General features: G+C 43.1%; 1 protein-coding gene across 9 annotated transcripts in view; it reads right to left on the bottom strand.

Moving 5' to 3' along the window:
• ENOX1 (ecto-NOX disulfide-thiol exchanger 1) overlaps nucleotides 1-21,421 on the bottom strand; it is a 609,053-nt gene that overhangs the window by 105,027 nt on the left and 482,605 nt on the right. For all 9 annotated transcript variants that reach the window (XM_079902712.1, XM_079902713.1, XM_079902711.1 and 6 more), the window contains 2 exons: nucleotides 16,137-16,243; nucleotides 12,107-12,224 (listed from right to left, as the gene is read on the bottom strand). In XM_079902712.1, the coding sequence (XP_079758838.1) occupies nucleotides 12,107-12,224; nucleotides 16,137-16,243 (225 nt within the window). The remainder of the gene's footprint in view (nucleotides 1-12,106; nucleotides 12,225-16,136; nucleotides 16,244-21,421) is intronic.

Below are 21,421 nucleotides of genomic sequence, written 5' to 3'. Positions count from 1 at the left end.
ACGGCACTGCAAGACAAACGAGATCACGGTCCCATCCACGCCATAAGTAAGAATTCCCTAAATATTTGTTTTCATTTTATCATTGCTTTGTATTATGGCGTTGCTTAAGACAATTTCATGGAAGCAAAGAGCTAAGGATAGAGAAATGGATGGCTTTACAACGTTCGGATTATATAAACTATATGAGAAAAGTCTAGTATGGCAGGTGGAGACATTTCTTAATCAACCGACTAGTAAGTCACTAAAAGAAGAATTAAATCTCTTATCCTACTTCCAAGAGATTTGCCAAATGTGTGTTATCACTTAAGTTTTACGTGAAAACTTGTAATTACAAAAAAAAAATATCCCCAATACAAACTTGTAGACATTATTCAGCATTCCAGCTGATTATTGTTTGGGGGTAAAAACCACATTTTTCTCATTAATTTTGAACATGGGGTAAGAAGGGAGAGGACACGTTACTTCTAAGATCTCTTCCCGATCAAAACTTCCCTGAGTCTGTGCATCTCAATAACATTGATATTATTGTAGGTGCTCTCCCTCAAACTTTTTTTTTTAAGATTGATTGAGGGGTAGATCTCATAAAGAAAAGCCTCAGGAACAAGGAAGGATGGACAGCGCTTCAGTAAGTCTTGAAATTAGATGGAGAGTCAATGAATGATTTTCAGGTAGGCTCTCCCAGGCCCTGGGGATGCAGGGGAAACATGGGATGAGATGGGAAATCAAAGAACAAATATTGTAGCTCAGATCATTGCAGATCCATCATCACATCTGTGCTTGTGTTTAGAGAAGTAGTTTTATTTTTTCTCTTTACCTTTTTGGAGAGTCAGGGAATGGAAGACTCGGGCTGTGACAGTGTGTCCGGTTTACCAAAGGAATACATGACATGGCATGATTCCTTCCTGATGTACTTTGCCTCTTCAAAGCAGTTCTTCTTCTTGCCCAAAGCCATAGAGCTGGTTGTTTATGAGGAAATAAATATCATTCAGCTAGAAAAGGGATTGTGCCAATTTCCTGAATATTTTTAAAAGCTGGCATTTCTGTTGGAATGGGCTAGAAAACAGTTTGCTGGATACATTGCCTATGTTGAAGCCAATCTCTTGCTAGTCAGTAGAAAAATCCAGAAAGTAATGGGAAGACTAAGCAAAAGCCCCAGTCAGCCTGGTCTGGATTAACACTTTAAGGTAATAAACATCTCCGGCCTACCTTTGTTTCCAGACGGCATCATGGTGCCATGCACATAGCAGGCGTTCAAAATCCTTGGTTGATTTTACTGACGCTTACGATGCCACTTATGGCATTTGAGGGATATTCTATTCCGGAGCTTTTTTTCCCCACAACATTTAGTAGTGCCATAGAAAGGTCATTAACGTGGAAAGAAGGAAATTAGTACTGAGTTCTAGTACTAATACCTAGTATTAGTACTAGCTCTAGTTCTAGTACCTTCCACTTACTATCTTGGGCAAATAACGTTAACTGCTCAACATGGGACTGCACGTTCCTGTTTGTGAAGAGAGGAGAAGGTTGTGCAAGGTGCTTTCTAAGGGTCTCTTCATATCTGAAGAAACTCATGGTTGCCAGTCTCCTTGTGGGTAAGAATTCAACATGTCTGCCTGGATCAGAACTTGAATTATTTCTTGGATCCTTAATTAAATAGTCACGCAAATATGATCATATTTGGAAGAGGAAACTGCAAGACGACGTGGTCTAGGAAGGTAAAATATTATGGAAAATTAAAGGTGATTATTCCCCAATTTGAAGCAAAAGAGGGCAATTCAATAAACTTCTATCATCTGATACCAGTTACTATTCATGACCACTTTCAACTTTCCTGTGATTAAAAATGGCCAGGTAGTACCTCAATCAATACAAATTTCACCACAGATTCTCCTGGGTAATTTTTATATTAATATTTACTGTAGTCCAATTATTTAAATAATACATGTATGTGCTGTAGAAATTTTTGAGATGCAAAAATAAGAAAAAAGATCACTGGTAATCACACCATCTAGAAAGAGTCACTCTGAATATTTGACCTATCTCCTTACAGATTTCCCCCTAACATATAAATTGTGAATACAACACATCCACAAACACACAATTGGAATGATCTGTACATTGACTTGTAATTGCTTTTTTTAAATCACTTAGCAATATACAGAGAACCTTCTCTCATGCCATTATATAGTTTTCTAAAACATGGTTGCTTTCAAGGCTGCTTATGGATATATGATTAATTAACCGATACCCTAGTGTTAGATATTTACATATTCCTAAGGTAATTCTGATAACTGAAAATTTGGGTAACTGCATCAGGCGGCAATGACCCACATGCAGGAAGTGGAATGCAGAGGTCTCTGGGACACAGCGGCTCTAGAAGTTATCAGTACAATGGGCTCATTAAAGAACCTGCAACACCCGCCCTGAAGCACTACGATGAATCGACGACTGCTCCAGCAATCTGTCTCCCTACTTCTCTGCTGGTAATGGGGAGTCTCCAATAAAATGTCCCTTCTCTAGCCCCTTCCCAGAAAGCTTCCCACACTCTGTCCTGGAGCTGGGGAGAAGGTCTGCTGAGCATTCTTTGGGATCAAGGACATGCACGCCAGTAAAAGAGAGTCTCTAAGCCATTCAGACGTGGGAGCGCTCACTATCATAATGATTTTTAAAATTGCTATAAACTTCAATGTCCAGCGCTTCGAAGTATCACAACTGGAAGGTGGAATTTCTAAGAAAGGGGAGAAATAATCACTGCTACTTCTGTCAACTACTTTCTCCATTAGTTATGGGGCATTTAACGGAGTGTGGCTCACTGGAATTCAACTGGATATCTGTCCTCACTTTCTGTATTCCTTCAGTAGATCCTCAGGTCTTGGATTAATGAAGCTTATAGGCAACAGTGTTAGGAGTCAAGGTACAATAACTTTATGTCGCCAACTGTGTCTTGATGAACGATGCGGTATAAAAGCGCAGGAGAATTAGGACAATGGTGTTCATAAACAGTACATCAGGGCCAACAAGCTGGTAGCAGCATAGGTTTTAATATAGTCTGGTATCGATTCTTTTGGCCAATGTCCCACTTTAACAGTGTTAAAGTCACACTTTAAGATTTCAGAGGTAGAGAAGAAAATCAATAGATACTATCTTTCCACTACTAACCAGCTACGTATCTATAGTTCCCTGCCACACTCACATTTAAGGGACCTAAAAGATGCTTTGGGGAGGGCTGGCCCCATTTTCAGGCTTTAATGACCTCAGGTATCTACTCTGACCACCTCAAAGATTACAGCTTGAAGTCCTAAAGGTTCACGGGAAGGAGCCCATGATCCAGAAAGGATACACACGCATTTGCTCTGTATTTTCTATTTCATTAATATACAAAAAAAGCTTTAAAAAACCCCACTTGTTATACAAAAAGGTCTGACTAAAAACATAATCATGTATATATTAAAAAATACATACAAAAATGCTTATATAGTTAGGCTGTAAAGAAGAAAACGAATCAGAAACTAAAGAGTCTTTTGTAGTGTTATAACTACACTTTTATTATTCTTAATCATTAGACTTTCCAAAATGAATAGGTATTTTTTATATAAAAAACAGATTTCATTATCAAAAAGTCACATGCTGCTGGAGGGCAATGAGCTGATGTACTAAAAGTGTTTTCTATAAGCGCCAGCTAGAATCATAGGTGAGCACTTAAAAAATTACGTCAGTGTCAAAAAGGATAATCCTCATTTGGTAATCAGAAAATTCTGACTCATTAGTTACCAACTAAGAGGAAAAACTAGGAATAAATGCCACTAAGGAATTCTTTCGTACATTTAGGAAAGAGAAAGAAGAGAGTTACAAACTTACCCAGATTCTGTCATCTAAACTCCCTCGAAAATATTCTGCTTTTTTCCAGAAGTTGTGCAAACCCCACTTAAATTCCAACAACACTGTGTTAATTTTGCTCAGATGCAAGCTGAAAACATATTTTAACATCCTGTCAGAATGAGATACTAAGAGTGTCGATAAAATGACACTAAAATAAATGTAAATTTAGATTGCTGTTATAAGTGGCTGCCTGGCTCTGCGAAGATGTTAGGTTGCTATAGTATTTTCCATAGCAACTTTGCACCTTATTACATAAATATTCCCTCAGTGTCCTCAGAGCCTGCTAAGAAAACAGGATTAAATCTACTCCCCTACGGAATGATCCTGCATCAAAACTTATCAGAATGAAATGCCCCGAAAACATAATAAACTGCAATCTAGATCATGGTGCTCCTGGCAGTTGAAAGGCATCACAGCGCCGCAGGCTGGGCACGGGCGGCTGTGCCGTGACCTCGTGCGGCCCACTGGCCATTTGTCTCCATTCCTCCTGGGTCAAGGTCTCCGTACTTCTCCCTTTCTGAACACTGGCTGCTAAGTTCCTCACTTTTCTCCTCTGCCTGCCAACTACCCATCAGCCCAGGAGCCCTTCACCACACTCCAGGGGCTCCTGTCACCAGGCCAGAAGTCAGGGCTTGATAGAGCCGGAGTCTTCTCTGCAAGGTGGCTGAGCTGGGAGCATGTGCCGGGCTGGCACACAGAAAACGACTCAGACAACCTAGCCGGCTCCAAGCTAGTACTGACCAGGTGTGAACTGATGGAGACCCTCAACCAGGGCTCACCCGGGTTTTCTGGAGGCGCCGCTCAGCTGAACGGCTGGAGCATTAGGGAAAAATCTGTGGTCTCCGAGACACAACACAATTTCAACAACCCAAATCGATGTGACACGAAACACACGATTATGGAAAATCTGTGCGTATATGAGAGCGATGTTGGGAACACGGCACTGTGGAGGGCTACAGAAAACTACGATTATAAGGGGGTCTCTGCTTAAGGACAGTTTAGCCTCCAAATGTGAATTTACAGAACAGATAGGCACGGTCTGGTTGGACAGGAGTGCTGCCGTGACAGAGGAATCCTGCTGCATGGGGTCGGTCTAACAGCATCTGCCTCTTACATTTAAAAGGTAAAGAACTGATTTCTACACTGTTCAGAAACATATCCATTATGAAATGGGAACTGTAACTGCACATGAAATCACATGAAAAATCTACCCCAAATAAAGAATGATTTGATTTCCTGTGGCAAGATTAGCAAGATTTAAAAAAATAAATAAATAAAGGGAAGAAACAGAGAAAAAAGCCTTGTCTCCTTGCAAATGAAGCTCTATTTCAAGAGATTAGGAAAGAAGCAGGCTGCTCAGCCCGCCTCGGAAGACCGATTGCATCATCTTTAAGCCATATAAGTTTTAATTAATCACACCTCCTTGTTTGGCCCTTGGGTTCCCAGAAGACATTCTGTCGCGGCTGGAAATACAACGCTCGTCTTTACCTTGGCGGTGACTGATGGACACACATCACTGTTCTACTTCTCCTTCAGACGCTCGTCACGTGTGAAAACAGAAGGTCTACGAACAGCCTATCCTTCTCACCACTGGTACTCCTGCCTTTGGGAGTCTGCTGGGCAGGGAGCACAGTCCCGGGCATGTGAGACTGAGCCATCTCACTTTGCACGTCTGAAGGCCCTTGTTCCTCTGCCCGGTTCTGAGCGACCCCAGAGTAAGCCTGCTAGGATCACACTCAATGTTTCCTAAAAGGAAGCTTCTACCAGCTGCGAGTGACATGGCTCCCGTCAGGCCCCCATCAGTCGGCTGCAGGACCCTGAACTGGAATCCAGTAGCCCTTGCCTTCTGTGCCCAGGCTGGTGCTGGGGGCTGCAGTGAACCTCTTCTTGGACTCGTGCCTAATTGTAATCTGTTGGGCATTCTTATGTCTTTCAAAAGCACTCCCATATAGGAAATAAACTGAATCAGAAAAATGAAGGCAGTCCTGGTGTTCAAAGAGATCAGGGGATAGCCTGAGAGAGGCTTACTATTAATTTTTTTAACCTAAGACTTCCAGCTATATATGAAACTGTTTAGACAGACTGAATACTGCTGATTCCAAGTGAACTTAATTATGAGTCCCTAATTTGACTCTGTTGGCTGAAAGAGCTGGAAAATCTTCGACTTCTTACTGGAATCAAAAAAAAAAAAAGGTCCGTACCTATTTTGTGGTGAGTTTCCATGGAAACTTAACAACCCAGAAAACATTCTTCATAATTAAAAGAGTATTTGCTCCTATAAGGAGCTCAGAGTTTAAATAAGGTGTAATTAAAACCCAAGAGCATTTGTGCATATGGAATGGTTTAAGGGTCATCTATTAAGCAAGGGCCGTTTTAGATTTACTCTCTTCTAAAATCTGTGCTCAATGTACAATGTATACTCACCAAACAGTGGGTTAGGTACATACACTGGAGAGTGATGTTCATTCTGCTTTATCCTGAATTTAAATTAACGGCTTAAAATATATTTGGCATCAGGCACTGTATTTCTATTAACTTAAAATGCTTATTTATCTCTAAAAGTATCTCACACCTCAGAGCGCAGGGTAGGCTGTGTCTAGCTCTCTCCATACCCCCTGGGTCCACAGTGTCTTGAACACAAGAAGATGCTTGACAAGTGTTTGTCAATCATTAGAATGATGCTGAGTTTCAATTCTCTGGTCCGTAGTCTCTTCAGCATGCGGCACTGAATTCTGGGTGTGCAGAAGTTCTGAACGTTGTGGAGAAATGAACCGTTCTTGCCTGAACCCGCTTCTTAACACCTGCCATTCCAGTTTCGCCAGAGCAAGTGTTCTTAGGGCTACCATCTTCTGATCAACTTACACGACGGAACCATCAAAAACAGGGACCAGAAGAAGGGGATTATGGAACTGAAGTCAACCCCCTTTTATTGAGCACTTACTTGGTGAAGGGCCCAGGACTAGGTGTTGGGGGATGACTAAGATGAGAAGCACAGTTACAGTCACCGAGTTACTTGTTACATGCTCCACACTAAGTACTGTTGGAAGGGCTTCATACGCACCAACTCACTGAACTCACAATACTGAACGCTAATCAGGTTCTGCCAGGGAAGCCTTACCATCTAGGACAGACTTCTCTTCTCCCTTCCTTCCTGTGCAACTCCTGGCCCTCCCCCACTGCCAACCTGGAGGGAGGGAGGAAGGAGAGAGGGTGAGAGGAAGGAGAGAGGGAGAATAGAGGTGAGGGGAGAGAGAGAGGGAGAAGGAGGAATCGATCTGGCTTTTAAAGTCTGGCTTGACTGCAGCAGGAGACAGACTATATGCAAGAATATGTTTGAATTTTTATCAAAAATTATCTTCACAGACTTTGGAACAGGATGCCGATTTTCTTCAATGAATGCTTCGATAAATCTGTCTTGATTTTCAAGTGTATTAGCAACACTCATTTTCATTTTTATCAGCATCTTAGTTTGGCTCCAGCAAACTCCTTTTTCCCCTTTAAGAGTCACCGGCTGAGCAGCAGTGACTGGCCCGCCGCCCAGAGGGATGTGGAAGTGACAGCCGGTCTGGCGGAACTCTGGCCAAAGACACACTGTAAATTACTCTACGTGGTAAACAGCAAAAGTACAAGGAAGTATTCTTCATAATCAGAAAAGCAGAGATGCCCTGAAAAACTTTGATTAAAAGAAAAAAATTGAACCCAAGGTATCATACAAGTCCTCACATAATAAACCTTGCTTTTTCTGAAAACCAAAGTCAATTCTCTCCACCTCCCCCTCAGAAATGCAATAAAACCTGCCCAGGTTTTTGTTTTAGGAGGAAGATGGAGGGCAGGGCAGGCCCGAGGCTCCCGGGAGGGAGGGTATTATCCCCCGGGATTTCCAAGAATTCCTGGGTCAGCTGCTGCCGGTGAGGCAAGGTCTCACTGTTTTGGCAGAAAAGAAGGGGGCAGGGATTCCTTAAAGGATGGAGAAGTTTACTTCTATTTCAGGTCTGGCAATTCCTCTGTCCTTTCAGTAGAGCGCTCTGTTTTCGGAGGCCTGCTTGGAGGTGACTAGATTAACACATGCAAATTTGTACCTAAAAAAACGAGTGGCCTGTCACCTAAGGAGATGCCACTGGAAGGCCTGTCTCCCTCAGGCTGTAGGGCCTCAGTCCCCCCTTTCAGCAGTTCACACGATCTTGTCTGAAGCTTGGTCAAAAGACAAGATGGGATTCTTGCTGTTAGGCTGCGCTCCCGAATCCGCACGGCTGAAAGAACTACCACCACCTACCTGCCTTTAGGCAGGACCTTGAGGGCCCAGCGGAATAAGGAAGGTCAGGTGCTTTCCCTTCCCTCCAATCAGTCTTGCGCTTTCCTCATAAACCACACACCACATTCTCCGGGTCCGTCTCATTTCAAAAAGCACAAAAGACTTTGAACTCCTCAGGGCCTGGCATTCGAACCCCGGTTCTTTCATCTCTGCCCTCGGCCTGCTGTGGAACACGCACTGTATTGTGTTCATTAATTCTGCTGACCAAGGAACGAGCCTGGAGAAAGTTCTGCAAGTTCAAGTCCTACTTCAGGCTCTTATCAGACGCCTGGGAGGAAAACCACAGAGGTCTGGGAAGAAGGCTCTTCAGTCGAACTTCCAGGGAGGACCCCTGTGGTCCTCACTGAGAGGAGAAGTCCTTGGTATCCCTGCGGATTCTTCCGGAGCACAGATCAGGGGCCAATCCCGCAGGTATATGCTGGCTGCCATGGTCTGTAAGATCTCCTCTGTGGCTTATTACTATTCTTGAGTGATTATTCTTCTTGTCTTATCCCAAGCAGGCTATGGAATTATACATAATTCTTACTTGAGAAATTGACAGGTTGTTTAAAAAGAAATGCCACTCCCCGCAAAGGGAAAAAAAGCCACAGGTTCAAATCAGAATTCCTGATTGATTCCATTCTTTTCTTCTACACCTACCTTATAAAGATATTAAGGATCCAGGTTTTGTGTAAACTTGCCCGTCATCTAGCCAAAGACACACTGTAAATTACTATACGTGGTAAACAGCAGAAGTACAAGGAAGTATTCTTGATAATCAGAAAAGCAGAGATGCCCTGAAAAACTCTGATTAAAAAATGATAAAAGCTTTTTTTGAGGAAAAAAGTTATTTATTTATTTATTGGAAGAGCTCCTTGAATTTAAGAAAAATCACACCCAAAACTCACTTTCTTCTTCTGATACATGAAGGTCTGCAGAATAGAAACGCTGCGTGGAAGGTGGTTTCCTCAAATAAGCAAATCCAAACCCAATAATCGAGCAGTCCTGAGAAATCTGATATCAGTTTAATAAGAGACATACATTGACACATAAATGCTCGGTTCATTTTTCAGACAAAGGATATATGGCTTCAGAAAATAGTCGTGTGGTGCTGCTTTTATGCTAAGCTTCTAGAAGATTCAAATGAACGGAATTTGAGGATGAAAGGGAAATTTTCTAAGGCCGTGGTTCTCAAACTTTAGCCTGCATCAGGATCCCGCCGAAGGCTTTAAATCACAGATTCTGAATCTCACATCCGCCCCACCCCCACATCCTCTGGAGTCTGATTTAGTAGGTCTCGAGTAGCACCCCTGAGAATTTACATTACGAATAAGTTCCTAGGTGATGCTAACATTGCTGGACTGGGGACCATGCTTTTCAGAAGCACTGTTCTAGGGAAATGAAACTCCCTTCTGTATACGCCTGGATGCAGGAGCCTTTTCTTGTGATCATCTTATGCTTCTGGCATTCTCTTCTAAAGCCCTGGAAGAACAGAGCACTCTGACCGCTATTTATTTATTTATTGACGTAGAGTTGATTTACAGAGCTGTGCCAATCTCTGCTGTACAGCAAAGTGACTCAGTTATACACAGACAGACATTCTTTTATATATATATCCTTTTCCATTATGGTTTATCCCAAGAGACCGGATATACTTCCCTGTGTTCTACACTGGGACCTTGCTGTTTACCCATTCCAAATGCAATAGTTTGCATCTATAATCCCCAAACTCCCAGTCCATCCCTCCCCCTCCTCTCCTCCCTCTTGGCAACCACAGGTCTGATCTCTACATCTGGGAGTCTGTTTCTGTTTTGTAGATAGGTTCAATTGTGCCATATTTTAGATTCCACATAGAAGTGATATCGTATGGTATTTGTCTTTCTCTTTGTCACTTACTTCACTTAGTATGGTAATCTCTAGTTGCATCCATATTGCTGCAAATGGTATTATTTTGTTCTTTTTTTATGGCTGAGTAGTATTCCATTGTATACATGTACCACATCTTCTTTATCCATTCATCTGTCAATGGACATTTAGGTTGTTTCCAGGAGGCATAACTCTCCCAGACTTCAGACAATACTATAAAGCTACAGTAATCAAAACAGTGTGGTATGGGTACAAAAACAAACGTACAGATCAGTGGAACAGTATGGAGAGCCCAGAAACAAACCCACACACCTACAGTCAATTAATCTTCGACAAAGGATGCAAGAATATAAAATGGGAAAAGACAGTCTCTTCAGCAAGTGGTGCTAGGAAGGTTGGACAGCTGCATGTAAATCAACGAAGTTAGAACACACCCTCACACCATACACAAAAATAAACTCAAAATGGCTTAAAGACTTAAATATAAGACATGACACTATAAAACTCCTAGGAGAGAACACAGGCAAAACATTTTCTGACATAAATCGTACCAATGTTTTCTTAGCTCAGTCTCCCAAAGCAACAGAAATAAAAACGAAGGTAAACAAGTGGGACCTAATCAAACTTACAAGTTTTTGCACAGCAAAGGAAACCATAAAAAAAAAAAAATGAAAAGACAACCTATGGAATGGGAGAAAATATCTGCAAATGATGTGACTGACAAGAGCTTAATCTCCAAAATAAAGAAATAGCTCATACAACTCAACAACAATAAAAACAAACAACCCAATTGAAAAATAAGCAGAAGACCTTAATAGATATTTCTCCAAAGAAGTAATAGAGACGGCCAGTAGGCATATGAAAAGATGCTCAACATCACTAATTATTAGAGAGATGCAAATCAAAACTATAATGAGGTACCACCTCACACGGGTCAGAATGGCCATCATCAATAAATCTACAAATAACAAATGCTAGAGAGGATGTGGAGAAAAGGGAACCCTCCTACACTGTTGGTGGGAACGTAAGTCGGTGCAGCCACTATGGAAAACAGTACGGAGGTTCCTCAGAAAACTAAAAATGGAATTACCATATGATCCGGCAATCCCACTCTTGGGCATATATCCGGACAAAGCTATAATTCAAAGAGAAACATGCACCCCTATGTTCATAGCAGCACTATTCACAACAGCCAAGATGTGGAACTGACTAGTCAACCTAACTGACCGCTCTGTAATCTTGATGACTTGACCATTTTGGAATCTTGATTTTGGTTTCTACTAACCAAACCAGCAAAGATCCTCTGTTCCTGGTCACCCAAAAAGGCCTGGGAGAGGTGAGTGTTTTATTCCCTTTTTGGCAAAGGTGGCGACTATGGTTGTTCCCAGGCCCTTTAGGAAACACTCTTCCCCTCGGACAAGCAGTCTCCCTTGGTGCCTCCTACGTTTGAGTGAGCACTTCTGCTTGCTTTTACAACATCAAGGGAATAACATACGATTTGAGAAGAGAGTTTTAAATCAGCATCTCAGGCAGAGAATATCAATCAAGGTTCTCTTTAAGCTTCTCTCCTTTTTATAACTCAAGGATTGATGCCCCTTTCTTGGTACCAAACGGGACCATCCCTTTGATTACAGGTTAGGAACTAAAATTGATTGGAAAGCAGTCTAATTCTCCAGCACATTGCTTCAGAGGCTAGGAAGCTTCTTTAGGGATTAAACGTTTCCCATGTAAGAAGTACACTGACCGAAAGCAAATTTTATCTGTATTTCAGCATCAGAGGCGGCTGCCACACTGTGGAAAAGGATTTTTATGGGAACAGGCAAATATCCCTGAAAGTAAGTGTGGCCCCAGACCCACAAACAGAGAAACAACTGGAACAATTTAAATCATTACGTTCCCAAGAAGGAATTTCAAGTTCTATGAATACAAGGCAGAGTCAGTCGAAGATGAAAGTTTAGTTTAACTCCAATCAAAGTGAGTTATGTGGCCATTTCCCAATCTGTATGCCCCATCTAAGAGTAGGAAGATCATTAAGGTATCTCACAGGGATGTGGCAGTTAGCCACGTTACCTGATTCATCAACTCTCATTTTTTTAGTAGGGCTGTCACAGTTCTCATCATCCGACATTTCCATCTCTTCTTCTCGGCGGATGCCCATAAGCTGCTCACTCTGAGCATTCCGGAGCTCCTGGAAGCAGAGGACCCACGGGCGTCAGAGTCAGCGACACATGACACACCTTTCCCAATGGTCTCTCCGTGTGTTATGACTGACATAGGAATGTCTTCACCTCCCAAACACTGCCCCGCCTAATCTAGAGTGAAGTTCTGAGGGGTCTGGGGTGTGGACCAATCGAGGGATTCGGTATCAGGCATGGGAGAAATTCCTGATCACCAATGGTGAGTCAAGGGCTCTTCAGCAAGTTATTTAATCTCTGAATTTCCTCATTTGTAAAAAGGGGGACAACAACGTCCAACTGGTAGGGCTGTCGTGAGGCTCCCATAGAAATGCCTATTACCAGAACTGGAACGTAGGGGCGGCTAGGAATGTGAGCAAGAGAATTTTTTTAAAAGGCCGGTCTACCACTGACCCACTGTGTCACTTTAGGGATGTTTCTTCATCTTTCTTAGTGTCAATTCACTCACTGAGATAGTGTGACAAGGAGAGTTTTGAGGATAAAACAGTTAATGCATGTGAGATACTTAGCATCATGTGAGAGACTTGGTTCATTAAGTTGAAAATGTTGACCACTATTATTATTCATGCAAAATAGTGTCCCTGCATGTGTGTATGTGCCCATGTGTGATCACACACACACACACACACACACACACACACTTCAGATATCCAAATGGTGAAATTCAAATGATGTCGGAGGACAAAATGAAAACAGATGCCTTCTTTGTTGGTGTTTTACATTATCACGTGGGGTTTATTGTTTATGTTGTAATGGTTGTTTTAGCATCCCTTTAAGATCTAAGGGTCGTTTCTTTCTCCACTTCCTAGAAAAGTGACTGCAATCAAGGCATTTAATTTCCTGAGCCTTTGTCTACTCACACAAAAATGGGGTAGTAGTAATACAAGGCTGTTTGACTGCAAGAGTATATGTGAAAACTCACTGTAAAAAGTAAAGAATTACACAATAAATTGTTTACTACTGTGCTTAAAAATCAGGACACTAACTGCTTACATTAAATAATTATATTATTATTTTGGATCAAGCTGTAAATTATATATTTGCAAATCCGTATCCATTCTGTTCTTTTATATGTTCTGTCCTCAAAACAACAGAAAAAAAGCGGGGTGGGGTGGAAAGAGCTGCATTGTTGGTTTTCTCCCCATTTAAATTGGAGTCTAAAAAAAAAGTCAAACAGTTAAAATAATTTCACTTTATAATAAATCTATGAATAAGAATAAAACTAAATTACAACACCTAATGTATTAATGGCATGACTTTAAACACAGTTTAAAGTGCTCATTCGATGGATGTGTCTATATTATTCTGTTATAGGTGCTCTCAACTCTCTTCTCTCCTTAGCACTCAGATTTTAACGGTAGCACGATGGGAAGGGAATTCTGTATTGCTAACCAGATTTGCATGGTCAGCTCTGAACCCTGGGAATCACAATTGCAGAGACAAAGACAGGGAAGTCACCAAAGACAGGGAAAGGGGGAGGGCAGAAGGCAAGGTCCCTGGGACAGGGCCACCTATCACAGGGCAGTCCTGAGAGGCACCAGGATGACAGGCAGTGTCCCCTCACTTGACCATGCCACCCTGTAGAAAGAGGGGCCAATTCCACCTTAAGTAACACCATCGGGTCTTGGAGGCGGATGTCACATGTGATTAGTGGGGAAGTTTTTAGGTTGTGGAAAACTAATCTTTCTACCGACAAAGAGCCCAGTTCCCGAGGAGGTGGCCTGAAAATACTTGAAGCAAAGAAACTTCAGGTGGAAAGAATAAACGAGGCTAAAAGGGCCTGTTGTTTAGTTCCTACAGTTAATGACAAACTGTCATACATCAGCTGTTCTCGTGGGGAAGGGTGGCAGAAAGGAAAAGCTTGGAGAAAAAAAAAAAAGCTGAGGCTGTTTCCACAGGGTGCCTCTGGTTCAGCAGTAAATCACTTGTACACTCTAATAAATCTGTAAAGGTGCTGCAGGTAATTAACAGATGCTGTTCACAGGAACGTGGAAAAATCAAGCCAATTATCAAGCTCATATGCAACTGAGAAATCATCCACAATGTTAAATTGCCAACTGGTATTTAATCAATCGGGCAACACGTAGGAGAGAAAATCAAAGGTAATTTAGAATTCTATTTCCTCCTATATCAGAAGAGGTGGTGGTGGGAGTGGCAGGGAGACACAAAGACCCTTTCCAGAAGCATCTTTCTGGGCTGTGTCCCTTTCTACCTCCCAGTAGGGAGCAAAGCAAGCAGGCTTCCTTTGGACAAGGCTGGAAGCCTTCGCGTGTCCTGTTCAGCAAGGGAGGGGATGGCCCTGCACGGGGGAGGCAGGGCTGGGGGAACGGGATACGACGTGGCAGGAAGCGTGATTTAGATCAGTAACGGACAGTTGCCGCCACTCCCAGATTAACGACAGTCTTTTTTATGCCCGGGTTTATTCAGCATCATGACACCTGCCCTTCTCTTAACGTTTCTTTTAATCGTGTCTGGTTTTATGTGAAGCCAAAAATAAATAAATGAATAAACAATTCACAGGCAGATCATTCCCAAATCTGAATCACAGTTTATGGATTCCAATTAGTGTTTCAGAACCCTCGATTCATGTATTTCGTCATTGATTTTCGGGACTCTTTCCTCATGAAAATCAACCTTGACGTGGGGCTCAAGTCAGTGTCTGGGAGAGCACTGGGTAAGCATCCTTTGGTTTTCTGGCCCCCGAAGGATAAAAGAGAAATCCCGCCTCCTGCATCAGTCACCAAGCACCTTCTCGGTATTTGTGAACAAAATAAAAACTGGCCTTCTTAATTATAAACTGCACTAGCCTTTTAAGTGTCCCATTATTGCGCAGTCATTCAGTACTCACCGTAATAACAGTGATAATAAAGAATTCACTTGGTGTGCATGTGGATGCTACGTCAAGTGCCACTGGTATTCAACTGTAATTCAGCATTAGTTAATGGGCACTTAAAATGCTCCCCAAATGATTGATACTGCAGTACTCTGTGGTTCCTCAAACTCTACATAGAACTTATTTTACAAGTGTGAGCCAAAATCATTAAATTAATAAACCTTACCTTCTATAAGTTTGGGATTTGGAAAGAGGGGATTATCATTTAGAGAACTTTAATAGTAACATGCTAGAGACGGAGAGGCATCCAAATGAAAAACATTCTCTCATTAAAAAAAAAAAAAGGAAGAAGCAAACAAAGACAGTATACTTACTTTTAAATTACAGGTTCAAAGCGTACACTACACTGAGGAGTTAAAAATAACAGCTGGACCACCAGTGACTAATGACACAATCTGGTCCTTCTAGGTGGCAGCGAAGGTTAAGTTCTGAACTCTTGCCTTGGGGTAGATACTCACACTTCACACATGCATTGATGCAGAAGGGTGGACAGGGCTAGCCTGGACATTCACTTCCCTGAGGAAATCTGCTCTGGGGAGAGGTCTGATAGGACCTGCTGGCTAGCACAGGGGACGAAGACATTGCTTAGGATGAGAAGATGTGGATGAAAGGCATACTTGCCATTTCTAGCCAAAGAGCAAACCGTCACCATCATGCTGCAGAACACTGAAAAGAAACTCAGTAATTTAAAAACTAGTTTTCTAGTTTACGTTACACTTTTTCTTTTTCTTGTTTTGCACAGTGATTAGGCAGAGTGTCTTATTTCTGAGCTCTTTACTACGAATGGGAGAGATGCTTTTCTCCCTTTGCAGGGGAGACAAGCGCTCTGTCCTCTAAGCATTAAGTCAGCTGCTCTTCTGGATAAGGAACAAATCTGAGCTGGATCTGGAGCTGACGGTGAGGGCGGGATGACCGCCCACTGTGACAAAAACCATCATGGCTGCAGCCACACTATTCCCTGCCAATCCAGCTGTGTGATGGTGGTTAAAAAAGTAATAATAAAATCACCAACCTCAGAATGCTTTCGCCAAATGTCTATGTTCTTGCGCTGAGCTTTCGAGAAATGGTCCCAAGCTTTTTGTCTGGTAGAAGCGTTGAAAACGGCCACAATCTGCTCAACTTTGGTGAACAAGGAAGTCAAACAAGACAAGTAATTTATGTTGTGATCACTACAGGGAAGCAAAGCAAAGACACTAGGAGTCTATGGATGATGTCGCAGCAGAAATAACATCATCAATATCCATCCCATTTGTGCCTTTTTGTACTTACATGGCAGCAAGGTGGGGGAGGTCTCCCTTCATGTCTGTGTCCATAACTTTAGGTTAAAACAAACTCTAAATACGACTGGGAGAAGTTCATGGACATCTGCTTCCAAGCATTTGTTACCTCTTGTCTAAAAAAATGCTTTGGTACATCTATACACCTAGATCTATAGATATACAGGCACTGGTGTTGACACGCAAATATAGATATACAGATCAGGTAATGCCTGGACTGGAGCCTTAGAAGTGAAGCCCGGGGGGAGTGGCTGAATGAGGAAGAACCAAACACATCTCTTTTTGCTTTTGGTCTCCATCTCAAGGACCCCAGTGCAGCCCGCAGAAGACATTACCGTGTCCAAGTTCCAAGTTGGGGCAATGAGTAGTTTGTGTCATATCTCCCTTCAGTCTCAAGGCCATTTTTACCCCGTGGTCCCCTTTTCTCCCCCTGTCGCACCCATTACAGCCAACCCTCCAGCCCTCTGGCAGAAAATGGGAGCCACTGCCTTCACCTCAAGACAGACCAAGGCTCACCCAACCAGCAGCACCGCATGCAGATCTTATTTCAACACCATATGGCGTCCTTCGTAGTTCATCGTGGCCACATACCATTCTCTGTTACTCCATTTTAACTTTCATAAGGCTCTCCTCCCTCTGGCTCCCGACACTCTGGAAGTTCTAACTCTAACACTTTGACTTAATTTAGCACTTCTGTGGCTTCCAGGGGAGGCGCTACGTCCGTGATCAACGTTGAAGGGTGGTGAACAAACGTAGACAGGGAAAGGGATGGGCTCTTAGTAGTGGATGTGAGAGGCGGGGGTCAACCAACTGCAGATTCAATCTTGCTTAAGCAGTTATTGATCTAGTAAGCACGGGATTAAGGAAATTACAGCACTGAACGAACCGTATGATTAAACGTGAACTCCTAAATATTTAGTTAGGAAGGCACAGTCAAAATGAGCTGCTTAGGGATGCTAACGCTCTGCTTAACATAAATCTTTCTAAAGTGATTCCCAAGGCTCTATTCTAAAAAAAGGACATCAAAGCTCTTCCACATCTTCCAGGTGTCCAAGGAATGTCCAAGAGTAATAGAAGAATCCCCACAGAAGAGCAACACCTGGTGCCCCAATTTCAAACATTAGAAATAAACAAGTGTGTGATGGAGGAAAGGAAGAAAGCAGATTCCCTTCACTCACTACATGGTAAATATCTTCTAACGCTAATAAGCAACTACTTCTCAGTCTATGGGTGATTTTCGCAGGGGTTTTACATGGACTGTTTTCTAACTCAAGAAGATCGCAACTCCAAATCTCCTTATTTATCAAACTTGATCATCATGTCTCCTGATGAATTTGCTGCACTCGCCTGTAACGGGAGGATTTAAGCTAAGCTCGCGCTGCCCTTGAGCGCGTGCAGCTCCCCTCTCCTGCCTCACCTGGAGGAAGTAACGCTGCCAGACTAGTCACAATGAGCTGCTCCCAGGGCTGACTTTCCCCTGACCACCGACCCCCAGGGCTCTGCTTGGATGCACTGCCCGTGGCTGGCCGAGGAGAACTGGCTCACCCCCACTGCCTGGGCTTCCTATGGCTTTGCCTGCAGGGAGGCTGGGATCATCTGGGGCCCCCAGATGCCTGCTGCACGGGCAGCACAGGGCACTCGGCCCAAAATGCCCATGGTGGAATCCACTGCCTGATGAGACTATCTGGCGGGGGTGGTGATCACGGGATTGTTAAAGAGTAATGGGTCTCATTGCTTTTAATAGTAGACCTCTTTGATCAGCAGCATTTAGAAGAGTAACAACTGTGGTGTCCTGACACCAGGCCTGAGGAGAGAGGACAGGAAAGGTCGAGGCTGAGTTATCTGGGTGATAGAAGTCAAAATTCTGCCATCAATTGGAGAAGGCTCTTAATAAAGGGGATACACCAAAGAGAAAATTACGTGGTCATACATGCGTGTGTGGAGTGGGAGGAAGGTAAGAGAGACCAGTAACGCACTTGGAGGAGTACAGAAGGGAAGGTACTTAGAAGAAAGACTCTGCACAGGTTCAAGGGTAAAAATGGATCCCCTAATATCTACTCAAGGCATGTACTCCTGCAGATATTCCCTGTTTGAGGGTAAATGCCTCAGGTTTTCTTTTTTTTTTTGCAGTACGCGGGCCTCTCACTTTTGTGGCCTCTCCCGTTGCGGAGCACAGGCTCCGGATGCGCAGGCTCAGCGGCCATGGCTCACGGGCCCAGCCGCTCCGCGGCATGTGGGATCTTCCCGGACCGGGGCACGAACCCGTGTCCCCTGCATCGGCAGGCGGACTCTCAACCACTGCGCCACCAGGGAAGCCCCAATGCCTCAGTTATTTAGAACATGTTATTACCATATTCCAGGGTTTCAGTTCCATTCATTCATTCATCCATCCATTGAGAAAACATCTGAGACCCTCCTAGTCACCATGCATTTGACTGATTGCTAGAAATATATGATTAAGACACTGATTGCTAGAAATATATGATTAAGACAAAGTCCATGCCCTTGATGAGACCATGGTCTCTAGGGAGCAAGAAAGACAAGCAGATAATTATCCTATGCAAGAGAGGTATGGATGACAGCTATGGGGACATGATAGCTAACTCAGTAGATGGAGACAGGGAACATCCCAAAGAAAACAACATTTGCTAAGTCTTAAATGATGAACCAATGCTTGCCCAGTAGAGAAGGCAGGGACGTCCGGTTCAGAGGTGGCCATGGAATTGTGAAAGGACTTTGTGTGAAAGTAGCTGGTGGGGAGAGGGCTAAAGCTGGGTGGGAATAAGTCAGGAAGGACCGTGTATGCCAAGCCAGACTGTGACTTCATACTGTAGGCTAGAGGAGGCATATCCGAGTAGGATTTGTTTGGGAGAGATGATGAAGGTTTGAATTAAGACAGAGCACTGGAATGGAGGGAGGAGCAAGGAGTCGATGGGACACGGTGGCTGACTTGCTGTGAGGCCGGAGAGAAGAGAGACCAGGATGACTCAAACTTGAGAAGCACATCAGAGACCGAGAGCACAGGTGGAGGTCTGAGAAAGAAGATAAGGGGTTTACTTCTGGACGGGCTGAATCTGAGATGCCTGAAGGTCATCCAGCGGGAGCCGGAATACACACTGGAGGTTCAGAAAGAAGTCAGAATTCAGAGACTTATCTTGAGTTTTCTGGGCCATTCTCAATTTCCTGTAATTGTATTCTTTTCAACAGCATAATTAATTAAAAGCAAAACTAAATATGAGAACTTTTATACTTCTTTTCTTATTAAGTTTTATACTTTCCCCCCACATATTAAGAAGCTAAAAAAACCCCTCAATCCCAAAAAACAAAAACCGTGTAACTCAGCTTAGGTTTAAAAAATACTCGCACAGTATTTCTAGGGTCCAGTTGACTTCTCTCATTTCTGTGCAGGCTGTCCCTGAATGAGCCGTTCGTCTTGCAAATGAAAGATCTTGGGCACACAAAAGGACTCAGAAGAGTGCTAGGATCAGCAGGAATTCATCATCATTAGTGAAAAACTACCTCCAAGAGTATGCCGTAATGAATGTGATTCAAAGACGGCATATTTTTAAAACCATAAATCAGGGTGACCGCTAGGACTGGCGTCCCGGGGAAAGACCATGCTCTCTTCACTGCAGCAGGAAACACCAAAGAGCAAGTCCCTGAATCTGACTACCACTCACTACTTCTCCAGTATAATTCATACTGCTTATTCCATACACAGTAAAACTACAGGTAGTTACTAAGTGGAATCTTTAACACTCTACTTCGCTCAGAGAAGACAGAAACAGTAAACAAGATGGCACTGGCCTTTGTTCAGAAAGGTAGCGTGCAGACGCTGAGCTGAGAGCAGAGCAGATTCACATCAACCGCCACCGGGGCCTTCACCACCCAGGGGTCTACAGAGTGGTGGCTGCAGGGCCCCATAAGAGCCTATGGCAATTAGAATACTCCAGCATTTGGGAAGCATTAACGACAGAAAGAGCGCTCCGCAAGAGAATTAATATTTACCCTTCACGCCTTGCAAACCGCCCTCCCACAATCCTCTGTATTAACTTTGCCTAAATTAGGTTGAGAGAAACGAAAAAATTAAAAGGGACTGATTTTTCTGAAGTATGCTGGAATGTCCGTCTTAGGTGTCCCAGGAGAGTCCCTAGTACATTTCCAGCAGGTATAAGTGAACATTAGTGGAGGATGAATAGAGCTTTGAGGAAATTGCTAATCACTCTTGGCAGAGACAAACCTCTTGTTAAAAGGTAAACTGAGGTATATTAAAATGTTTGAAGTTTATTTCAACAAAAATGGATTCCAGTCGAGCGGCACCAAACCGGAAGTGTTTAGGAGTGCACCATTGACAGGCGTTGGGGAGACACTTACAGGGAAAAGGCAGAAGCAAAGCCAGGAGATTATTGTTTGGTTGTCTCTCAAAACCTAGTTGGTTATTTGTGATTGGTTGTCCTCAGGTTTCCATTTCTTAACCGTGAGGCACTTACAGGCTTAGGTTTTGGTTTGCATACTTAGGCCACCACGACATTAGCGCCTCCCCTAATGGCCTCTGTGTTTAATTAACTGAACACCCTACTAGTGATTATTCATTCTCTGATGCACATAACATGCACACACATGTGTATAAATTCTTCAGCATTTCAACAAAAAATCCTAAGACTAGGTCATTTAACCACCTTTTTTTTTGTACTTTCCCCTCACCTCAAAATGTCTGGACATCTGCTGACTTCAGAACAGACTTCTTACATGAGAGAGAATTTGATCAATTATCTTGAGAAGCACTTGTCTTCAGTCTTCTCAGAAAAGACAAGCTCAGAACAGGACATTCTGGGTAAACACCCAGAAATAGAACACACTCAAACAAGCTCCCTGGGAAGGGGCCGGGCACCGAGCACAAAACCTCAGACTTCGGGGGGGTACGAGGCTCCTGATTCTTGAGCTCTGGGCAGAAAAGCCTTGGAAGCAATGAAAGGGAAAGGTTAGGCTCCTCCAAAGAGCAAACCCAGACCTTTTCCTC

This window comes from Stenella coeruleoalba, assembly GCF_951394435.1.
Source record: "Stenella coeruleoalba genome assembly, chromosome: 18".
Lineage (NCBI taxonomy): Eukaryota > Metazoa > Chordata > Mammalia > Artiodactyla > Delphinidae > Stenella > Stenella coeruleoalba.
This window is presented reverse-complemented; position numbering and strand designations above follow the sequence as displayed.